The sequence below is a fragment of the Schistocerca gregaria genome, unplaced genomic scaffold, assembly GCF_023897955.1.
Source record: "Schistocerca gregaria isolate iqSchGreg1 unplaced genomic scaffold, iqSchGreg1.2 ptg000169l, whole genome shotgun sequence".
Taxonomy (NCBI): domain Eukaryota; kingdom Metazoa; phylum Arthropoda; class Insecta; order Orthoptera; family Acrididae; genus Schistocerca; species Schistocerca gregaria.
Window position 1 is genome coordinate 2,292,555 of NW_026061724.1, and position 12,068 is coordinate 2,304,622.

A 12,068-nucleotide genomic window follows, 5' to 3' on the forward strand; every position below is an offset into this window, starting at 1 on the left:
CTTCTAAACGTAAACATTTATTAATGGTTCTTTTGAGATTAGAATATATTGTTCTTTCTTTATTTATGTTAGTTATTGTTTTTCTTATTGAGTTTGATTATGATTATTTTTTTCCTGTTATTTTTTTAGTTTTTTCTGTTTGTGAGGGTGCTTTAGGTCTTTCTATTTTAGTTTCAATAATTCGTTCTCATGGTAATGATTTTTTTAATTCTTTTGGTTTATCTTTATGTTAAAGTATTTATTCATAACTATTTTTTTGATCCCTCTTTGTTTATTAAATAATTGTTGATGGTTGGTTCATTCTTTAATGTTTCTGTCGGGTTTTGTTTTTATAATTTGTGTTTATTCATATGCTGATTTGAATATAATTAGATATTATTTTGGTATTGATTATTTTTCTTTTAGTTTAATTTTACTTAGTTTTTGGATTTGTTCTTTAATAATCACTGCTAGAGGTTCAGTTTATTGAAGTTCATATCATTCTAATTTTTTTGTTTTTATGGTTTTGATTTTAATAATTATGCTTTATTGTTCATTTGCTAGATTAAGTCTTCTTTCTTTTTATATTTTTTTTAGGCTAGATTAGTTCCTACTTTACTTTTAATTTTGGGTTGGGGTTATCAACCTGAGCGTTTGCAGGCTGGTGTTTATTTAATTTTTTATACTTTGGTTGCTAGATTACCTTTATTATTAGTTTTATTTAAGGTTTATGATTTTTCTAATACTTTATATTTTCCTTTATTGGTTGATTTTGGTTCTTATTATTTTATGTTTTATGTATTTATAATTTTGGCTTTTTTAGTTAAGATACCTATGTTTTTGGTTCATTTATGACTTCCTAAGGCTCATGTAGAGGCCCCTATTTCAGGTAGAATAATCCTTGCTGGTGTTTTATTAAAGTTAGGTGGTTATGGTATTTTTCGTGTTATAAAGGTTATTTCTTATTTGGGTTTAAAGTTTAATTATTTTTGATTGTCTTTAGGTTTATCTGGGGGTGTTATTGTAAGATTTATTTGTTTTCGTCAGGTTGATTTAAAGTCTTTAATTGCATATTCTTCTGTTGCTCATATAAGAATGGTTATTGGTGGATTGATGACTATGAATTGATGAGGTTGTGTAGGTTCTCTTTCTCTAATGGTTGGTCATGGTTTATGTTCTTCTGGTTTATTTTGTTTATCTAATATTATTTATGAACGTTTAGGTAGACGAAGATTATTAATTAACAAGGGTATAATTAATTTGATGCCAAGAATGGCTTTATGATGATTTCTTTTAAGATCATGAAATATGGCTGCTCCTCCTTCTTTAAATTTGGTAGGTGAAATTAGATTATTAAATAGAATTATATCTTGATCTTCTTTTAGATTCTTTGCTTTGATTTTTTTATCTTTTTTTAGAGCTGTTTATACATTGTATATATATTCTTATTCTCAGCATGGGAATTATTATTCTGGTGTTTATACTTGTTCTCTTGGTTATTTTCGTGAATATCATCTTTTACTTTTACATTGATTGCCTTTAAATATTCTCTGTTTAAAGGGTGAATATTTCTTTGTTTAGTTTGCTTAAGTATTTTAATTAAAAATATTGTTTTGTGGAATCAATGATATGAAGTTTTTCATCTTAGGCCGTGAATTTATTTTCTATTTGTTCTTTGAGTTTTTTTTCTTTGTTTATTTCGAGAACTATAATTTTTATTTTAGGTATTTATTATTTAATAATTGATTATAGAGTTTTTGTTGAGTGAGAGCTTTTCAATTTAAATGGTTCTATAGTTGTTATAACTTTAATTTTGGATTGAATATCTCTTATTTTTATATCTTTTGTTATATATATTTCTTCTTTGGTTATTTATTATAGAGAGGATTATATATCTGGTGAAAAGAATATAAATCGTTTTATTATTATTGTTTTAATATTTATTCTTTCTATAGGTTTTTTAATTATTAGTCCTAATTTAATTAGAATTTATTAGGTTGAGATGGTTTAGGTTTAGTTTCTTATTGTTTAGTTATTTATTATCAAAATGTAAAATCTTATAGTGCTGGTATATTAACTGCACTTTCTAATCGTATTGGTGATGTTGCTATTTTAATTTCTATTGCATGAATGTTAAATTTTGGTGGTTGAAATTATATTTATTATTATGATTTTATTTCTAATTCTTTTGAAATAAAGCTCATTACTATAATAATTGTTTTAGCAGCTATAACTAAGAGAGCTCAGATTCCTTTCTCTTCATGACTTCCTGCTGCTATAGCAGCTCCTACTCCTGTTTCTGCTTTAGTTCATTCTTCTACTCTTGTTACTGCTGGTGTTTATTTATTAATTCGTTTTAGACCAATATTGGATACTTATAATTGTGGTTGATTTTTACTTTTAATTGGTTGTATAACTATATTTATGGCTGGATTGGGCGCTAATTTTGAGTTTGATTTAAAGAAGATTATTGCTCTTTCTACTTTAAGACAACTTGGTTTAATAATAAGAATTTTGGCTATAGGTTATCCAAAGCTTGCATTTTTTCATTTATTGGCTCATGCTTTATTTAAGGCATTATTATTTATATGTGCAGGTTCAATAATTCATAATTTGAAGGATTCTCAGGATATTCGTTTTATAGGATCAATTGTTAATTTCATACCTTTAACTTCAGTTTGTTTTAATGTTTCTAGTTTATCTTTGTGTGGAATACCTTTTTTAGCGGGATTTTATTCAAAGGATTTAATTCTTGAGATGGTTTGTTTAAGATGAATTAATTGTTTAATTTATTTTCTTTATTTTTTTCTACTGGTTTAACTGCTTCTTATTCTTTTCGTTTGTTTTTTTATTCAATATCTGGTGATAATAATTTTTATTCTAGATTTTCTTTTGATGATAAGGGTTATTATATTTCATTTGGAATAATTGGTCTATTGTTTGTTGCTGTTTTTGGTGGTAGTCTTTTATCTTGATTAATTTTTCCTATTCCTCATGTGATTGCTTTACCTTATTATTTAAAGTTTTTAACTATTACAGTTGTTATTTTAGGTGCTTATTTAGGTTATCTTATTTCTAATTTTGATTTTTCTCATAATTTATTTTCTTTAAGTATACTTTCTTTTGTTAGATTTGCTGGTTCTATATGATTTATACCTTTTCTTTCAACTAAGTTTATTAGATATATTCCTTTAAAAATAGGTTATTATTCATCTAAGTCATTTGATTATGGTTGAGGTGAATTACTTGGTGGTCAAGGTTTATATAGATTATTTATTTATTTAATTGGTTATATTCAAGGTTGATATGATTCTAATTTCAAGATTTATCTTTTAACTTTTATTTTTTGAATATTTATTTTGGTAATATTGTTTTTCGTTTACTTAAATAGCTTATAATCAGAGCGTGACATCGAAGATGTTATGGATGTATTTTTACTTTTAAGTATTTATAAATATAGATATATTATTTTTACAGTGAAAATGTAATGTTTTATTTAAACTATATAAATTTTAGAAATGTTAACGGAGTTTAACCGCTAATATAAAAAGTTAGCAGCATTTCATATTGGCTTTACATTTCCTTAATTGGAACTATTATATTTCAATTATATTATTAACAGTAATACGCCTCTTTTTGGCTTCAATTAATAAGAATAAGGGTAGTACATACCAATCTTCCAGGTCGAAACTGACTGCAATATTTCGCTTCTTATTCTATTTAAGGTTGATTGATAATATCAATACTTTTTGAATGCAACCCAAATGTTATATTTAACTACAACCCTTTATTCTGCTCATTGTAATGCTCCTTGGTTTCATTCATGGTATAGTCCTCCTAATAGAACTAGAATAAAAAATATTGTTGATACTGTTCAGATTATAATGTCTGAAGTTTTAAAAATAATTACAATTGGTAGAATTAGTGCAATTTCTACATCAAAAATTAAAAAGATTACTGCGATTAGGAAGAATCGTATTGAGAATGGTATTCGTGCTGATCTTTTTGGATCAAACCCACATTCAAATGGTGATCTTTTTTCTCGATCATTAATTAATTTTTTTGATAGTGTTGTTGCCAGGATTATAACAATTATTGGAAGAATAAATCTAATGAAAACTCTTGTTGATAGAATTAGAATTGTTTTTCTTGATTTATATCAAGCTTTCTGATTGGAAGTCAAATGTACTATTTATACTAGAAAAACAATTATCTACCTCATCAATAAATAGAGATATATAAGAATAATCATACTACGTCTACGAAGTGTCAGTATCATGCTGCTGCTTCAAATCCAAAGTGATGTCTTGGTGAAAATTGATTTATTGAGTGTCGAAGTAGACATGTTGATAAAAAGATTGTTCCAATAATTACGTGTAAACCATGGAATCCTGTTGCAACAAAGAATGTTGATCCATAAACTGCATCTGCAATGGTAAAAGGTGCTTCTCAATATTCATATGCTTGAAGTATTGTAAAGTATAGTCCTAATAACACTGTGAAGAATAATCCTTGTAGTGCTTGAGTATGATTAGATTCCATTAAACTATGATGTGCTCATGTTACTGTTACTCCTGATGCTAAAAGAATAGCTGTATTAAGTAATGGAATTTGTATAGGGTTAAAGGGTTGAATTCCTATTGGAGGTCATAGTATTCCTAGTTCAATTGTTGGTGCTAATCTTCTTCTAAAGAATGCTCAAAAAAAAGAAACGAAAAATAATACCTCTGATGCAATAAATAAAATTATTCCTCATCGTAATCCAATTGATACAAATCCTGTATGTAATCCTTGATATGTTCCTTCTCGTACTACATCTCGTCATCATTGAATTATAGTTAGAAGGGTAATTCCAAATCCAATTATGAATAAGTTAATATTAAATAGGTGGAATCATTTTGCTAGTCCTGATACTAGGACTATTGCTCCAATTGCTCCTGTTAATGGTCAAGGTCTATAGTCTACTAAGTGGAATGGGTGGTTTGAGTGAGTTGTTAACATAGGTTTAATATACTTCTCTAGAATATAGAGTTCTTAGAATTGAGAAAACATAGGCTTGAATTATTGCTACTGCTGATTCTAGAATTAATAGAAGTATTTGTCCAATAATTAGTAATGAGATTAAGTTTATTGCTATAGATGGTCCTGTGTTTTCTAATAAGGTTAATAATAAGTGTCCTGCTATTATATTTGCTGCCAACCGTACTGCTAATGTACCTTGTCGAATAACATTACTAATTGTTTCAATTAGTACTATAAATGATATTAATGCAGGCGGTGTACCTTGTGGTACAAGGTGTGTAAATATATGATTAGTATGGTTAATTCATCCAAATAATATAAATCTTAGCCATATAGGTAGGGCAATTGCAAATGTTAATGCTAAATGTCTTGTTCTAGTAAAAATATAAGGGAATAATCCTATGGAATTGTTAAATAATATTATAATAAAAATTGAGATGAAAATGAATGTTGTTCCATTAAATGATTTTGGTCCAAGAAATGTGTTAAATTCATTATGTAAGGTTAAATTTAGTTTATTTCAGATAATGTTAATTCGTGATGGTGTAAGTCAAAATAGTGATGGGATTAATAATAGTCCTAGAAATGTTCTAGTTCAATTTAATGATAAATTAAAGATGTTAGTTGATGGGTCAAATGTTGAGAATAGATTTGTTATCATTTTCAATTTAAGTTTTTTATTTCAATTGTTCCTTTTTCTGCTCTTTTAATAAGGTTAGGTTTAAATGAGAAGAAGTTTATTTGATTAAACAAGATTAATGTAGCTGAAAATATAATGAATAGTGAGAATCATATAAGAGGGGATATTTGAGGGATTTGGATATAATTTCCCCATCAGAAGTAGTCGTTAATTTACTATTATTTGGTTTAAGAGACCATTACTTACTTTCAGTCATCTGATGAATTTCAAGGTGTACTAATTTTTTTTAGTTACTTTAGATTGACACTCTAATGTTATTTATTTTAACTAACTCCTTAAATTATCTTAGATAATCACTTAATAAATAAATTTACTGAAGTTCTTTCAATTACAATTGGTATAAATCTGTGGTTTGCTCCACAGATTTCTGAGCATTGTCCAAAGAATAATCCAGGTCGATTTATTTTGAATGTTCCTTGATTTAACCGACCTGGCGTTGCATCAATTTTAACCCCTAATGCAGGAACTGCTCATGAGTGTAGAACATCTGATGCTCTTGTTAATACTCGTACTTCTGTATTTATTGGTAGGATTGTTCGGTTATCTACATCTAGTAGTCGGAATCCATCATTTTCTAGGTCTTGTTCTGGTGTTATATAAGTGTCAAATTCTACGTCTATGAAGTCTGAATATTCATATCTTCAATATCATTGTCGTCCAATGGTTTTAATTGTAATTATTGCATCTACTGAATCATCAAGTAAATATAATAGTCGTAATGATGGAAGGGCAATAAAAATTAATGTAATTGCTGGTAAAGCTGTTCAGATTGTTTCAATTAAATGTCCATGAAGTATATTACGGTTAGTATAGGCAATAAATAATATATAACTTAGGGCATAACCTACAATTACTGTAATTAATAATAATACAACCATAGTATGATCATGAAAGAATGATAATTGCTCCATTAATGGTGAAGCTCCATCTTGAAGAGATAAATTTGATCATGTTGCCATTAATAAATATTTTCTAATAAAAGGTCAAACCTTTATTTGTAGAGCTTAAATCTACTGCACTAATCTGCCATATTAGAATCTAGAGATTAATGGTAATTCTGAGTAACTATGTTCTGCAGGAGGGTTATTTTGTAGTCATTCTGTTGATCTTCTTATGTTAGCTCTAAATATAATTGCTCGGTTTGTAATCATTCTTTCTCATATAATTACAATGAATATAATGATTCCTACAATAGAAATTGTAGACCCAATTCTTGATACTACGTTTCATGATGTATATGCGTCTGGGTAGTCAGAGTATCGTCGAGGTATTCCTGCTAATCCTAGGAAGTGTTGAGGAAAGAATGTTAAATTTACTCCAATGAATATAATTGTAAATTGGATTTTTAATCATGTATTATTTATAGTTAATCCTGTAAATAGTGGATATCATTGAATGACACCTCCTATAATTGCAAATACTGCTCCTATAGATAATACATAATGAAAGTGGGCTACTACATAATATGTATCATGTAATACAATATCAAGTGATGAATTTGCTAATACTAATCCTGTTAATCCACCAATTGTAAATAGGAAAATAAATCCTAGAGCTCATAATAATGGTGGATTGAACTTGAATTTAGTTCCATATAATGTAGCTAATCATCTAAATACCTTAATTCCTGTAGGTACAGCAATAATTATTGTTGCTGATGTAAAATATGCTCGTGTGTCAACATCCATTCCTACTGTAAATATATGATGTGCTCATACAATAAATCCTATTAGTCCAATTGATAGTATAGCATAAATTATACCTAATGTTCCAAATGATTCAATTTTTCCTCTTTCTTGACATACAATATGTGAAATAATTCCGAACCCCGGTAGAATTAAAATATAAACTTCTGGGTGTCCAAAGAATCAAAATAGATGTTGATATAGAATTGGGTCACCCCCTCCTGCAGGGTCAAAGAATGATGTATTTAAATTTCGATCTGTTAATAATATAGTAATAGCTCCTGCTAAAACTGGAAGTGAAAGAAGGAGAAGTAATGCTGGAATAGCTACAGATCATACAAATAAAGGTGTTTGATCTAAAGTTATACTTTCTGATCGTATATTAATTGCTGTTGTAATGAAATTCACTGCACCAAGAATAGATGATACACCTGCTAAGTGCAGTGAAAAAATAGCTAGATCTACAGATGCACCCCCGTGTGCAATAGCTCCTGCTAGAGGAGGGTAAACTGTTCATCCTGTACCAGCACCATTATCTACTATAGAAGATGTAAGAAGAAGGGTTAGTGAAGGTGGTAGTAATCAAAAACTTATATTATTTATTCGTGGAAATGCTATATCTGGTGCACCAATTATTAGTGGAACAAGTCAATTACCAAATCCACCAATTATAATAGGTATTACTATAAAGAAAATTATTACGAATGCGTGAGCTGTAATAATAACATTATAAATCTGGTCATCCCCAATTAGAGATCCGGGTTGGCCAAGTTCAGCACGAATAAGTATTCTTATTGATGTTCCTACTATTCCTGCTCATGCTCCAAATATGAAGTATAAAGTACCAATGTCCTTATGGTTTGTTGAGAATAATCATTTTTGCGGTAAGATGGCTGAATTTTAGGCGGTAGACTGTAAATCTACTTATGAGATGTTTTCTCTCTTATCATATTTAGGTCTTATATTCAATTATGATTCTAGACTGCAATTCTATAGGTGTAAAATTTTACTAAGGCCTAAAAGATTATTCTTTTAATTATAACTTTGAAGGTTATTAGTTTGATTAACTTAAGTCCTTAGTATAATGAAATTAAGGTTGATGTTGAAATCAATCCTATTGTTGAAATTATTACTGTTATAGGAAGAATGATTCTTGATTTTTGGGACTTTATCTTTATAGATCACGAATTTTCTGTGTATGATATAATTAGAGCTGAGAATCTAATACGTATATAGTAGTAGAGTGTAATTGTAGTTAATACAACTATAATAGTTATAATAGTTGTTATATTGTTTTCTATTAATGATTGTATTACAATTCATTTTGGTAAGAATCCAAGGAATGGTGGTAGTCCACCTAAAGATAATAAAGATAAGAATATTATGAATTTAATTTCGGTTTTTATATTTCTGGCTGAATAAATTTGATTTATAAAAAATAAATTTATTTGCTTAAATAATAAAACTATAATTAATCTTAATAGTGAGTAAATAATGAAGTATAGTTCTCAGATGTTTTCTCTGACTGTTAATGATCTAATTATTCAACCTAGATGTCTGAATGATGAATATGCTAAAAGTTGTCGTAAGGATGTTTGATTTAAACCTCCTATTGCCCCAATAATAATTCTTAAGATAATAATTGTTAAAATAAATGTTCTTAATTGAATACAATAAGATAAGACCATTATTGGGGCGATTTTTTGTCATGTTATTAATGTTAAACAATTATTTCATCTTGATGCTCCTATAACTTCTGGAAATCAGAAATGGAAAGGTGCAGCTCCAATCTTTAATAATAGTCTAGATCTAATTATTATTGATGGGATAAATTCTGTTTCCCATCCCATGGGATATTTTATTTGAATCAGCAAAATTGAAAATAATAATATTGTCGATGCTATTGCTTGGACAATAAAATATTTAATTGATGATTCATTTATTATTATATTTTTATTTCTTGTTAGGAGCGGAATAAATGAAAGTAAGTTGATCTCAAGTCCTATTCAAACCCCAAATCAGGAATTTGATGAAATGGACAGGATCGTTCCTATCATTAATGTTGATAGGAAGAGAAGTTTTGTAGAGTTGTTGGTCATTAAAAAGGAGAGGATTGATACCTCTATAAATGGGGTATGAACCCATTAGCTTGTTTAGCTTACCTTTTTACATTAAGGTGTATGATGCACGTTAGTTTTTGATACTAAAGGAGGTAGTTTAATTCTATCTTATGTAATTTTAATTAAGGTAATTTTATTTACTTTATTTACCCTATCAAGGTAACCCTTTAATCAAGCACTTCGTTTATTTAATATATAAATCGAAAGTTTTTTTTGAAATTCTTTTATGTATTATTTTGTTTAATTAGGATTAATTTATCCTGCTCATTTTATTTTTTTATATATATATATATATATATATATATATATAATAAATAATTTATATTAATATATTACATTTAATTGAAATTAAAGTATTATAAGTTCAACTTACCATTATCAATTGATTATTTTAATGCAATTATTTACCTAGGATTATAGCTACTTATGTTTTTAGCTTAAAATAGGTTATTATAATATAATCTATATAATAATATGTAATTTAATATTTAATATTATTATAATTGGATATAATAAATAAAATTATTAATTTAAATATAAAATATTATAATTAATATATATAATTATATTAATTATAATACTATAATTATGTAAATTATCTATAATTAGATTATTTAACTAATATATTTAAAGTTAACTTAATATAAAAAAAGAATTCATATTAATAACAAATTATATTAAATTACATAATTATATAAATATATTTATTATATTATTTAATCTTTATTTATTTATTAGTGAAAAGAAAGATTAAATAAGAAAGAATATAATACATTTATTGCTATACATGTTCCATATTAATCTTTAATTATATATAATAGAGAAGTTGTTGTGGTCATACATAGGGGCGTTTCTTTTTTTTTTGTTAATGTTTGTGGTTTTTTTCTTTTTTTTTTCTTTAAATATTTGAATCTTTTATTTTTTCCTGAATTAATAGATTTAAAATTTTCTTATTTTTTATTTTTAAAAGTTTTATTCTAGCTTGTTTATTCACTTTTTCTTTGTATTATATGTAAGTTTTGTTAGACTAAATGTTCTTTTTGCAGTAATTTGTTTTAATTATCAAGTGATTTTGGATTTAGCAATTGATTTAGTATCGGCATAATTCGTGCCAGCAGCCGCGGTTATACGATTGATACAAGTGAATATTATTGGTTAAAACAGTTGTTTATATTATTAGGGTTGAAATATAAATTTGTAAGGTGAAATGTTAAAATTTATTTGTGGCCCTTTTTATGAATCTGTGAAATTTAAATAATAAACTAGGATTAGATACCCTATTATTTTAAATGTTAATTATATTTACCAGGGTACTATTAGTTAAGGTCTTTAAACCCAAAGAATTTGGCGGTATCTCATTCCATTCAGAGGAACCTACCCCATGATTGATAATACACGATTTACTCTACTTAATTTATTTGTTTGTATATCTCCATTATCAGAGAATCTTTTTAGAGTTATAATTCTCAAGATTTATAATTATAAAATATTTCAGGTCAAGGTGCAGCTTATAGTTAAGAGGAGGTGGGTTACAATAGATTTTTGTTTATAACGGATTTGATAGTGAAATACTGTTAATGAAGGTGGATTTGATAGTAATTTAATTTATTTAATTTAACTGATATTGGCTCTGAGATATGTACACATCGCCCGTCGCTCTCATTATTGACTATTCTATTTTATTTTAAAGTAGCTTCAATTTAGATGAGATAAGTCGTAACATAGTAGATGTACTGGAAAGTGTATCTAGGAAGAGTTTCAAGATATAACTTATTAGTAAAGTGTTTCATTTACACTGAAAATTTTTCTGTGCAAATCAGGATATCTTGATTATTTATTTTATTATATTTATTTTTTGTTTATTTAATTATTTAATATAAATAATTTTATTGTATTTTTGTCTTAGTATATTTTATAGAATTGATTTTTTAAATTATAGTTTATTGGTGTAATGTAAGTGTTTTATGAAATATTATTTTAAATTTTTTTAAGTAGATTTTATTTATTGTACCTTTTGTATCAGGGTTTATCAAAATTTTAGTATTTATTTTACTTGTCTCGATTTGGGTTGATTTATAAATAATTTATAGTTAATGTATCATAATTATTATTAAATTATTTATAGAAATGAGATGTTAATCGTTTCCCAAGATATCTAGTTTCTTAAGAAAAAATTTAATTTTTTAAAGTTATTTGTTTTTATTTAATTTTTTAAGTAAAAATATTAACTTGTTTATTCTTTAAGGGATAAGCTTTGAAGTTAATAACCTATAATTTATTTTATAGAAATATAATAGTAAGCTTTAAACCAGCTATCTTTAAGATTACGTTTTAGTTCATTATTTTTTATTTTGATTTTATAAATATTTTAGGTTTTTTATTAAGATTATTAATTTAATTTTAAAATTTTTGTAATAATGATAGAATTAGTATATTTATTTGTATGAAATTTTTACCTTGTGAACTTATTATAAGGAACTAGGCAAAATTGATTTCCGCCTGTTTATCAAAAACATGTCCTCTTGTTTATATTTTGAGGTCTGGCCTGCTCACTGAGCGTAT

At 26.5% G+C, this 12,068-nt stretch overlaps 1 protein-coding gene across 1 annotated transcript in view; it reads left to right on the plus strand.

Annotated features, from left to right (window-relative positions):
- The first annotated feature begins 2,180 nt into the window (after positions 1-2,180).
- The window catches only part of LOC126302212 (NADH-ubiquinone oxidoreductase chain 5-like), a 219,170-nt gene continuing 209,282 nt past the window's right edge, over positions 2,181-12,068 (plus strand). Inside the window, exon 1 of the mRNA XM_049991730.1 lies at positions 2,181-2,722. Coding sequence (XP_049847687.1) covers positions 2,404-2,722 — 319 coding nt within the window. The 5' untranslated portion in view covers positions 2,181-2,403. The remainder of the gene's footprint in view (positions 2,723-12,068) is intronic.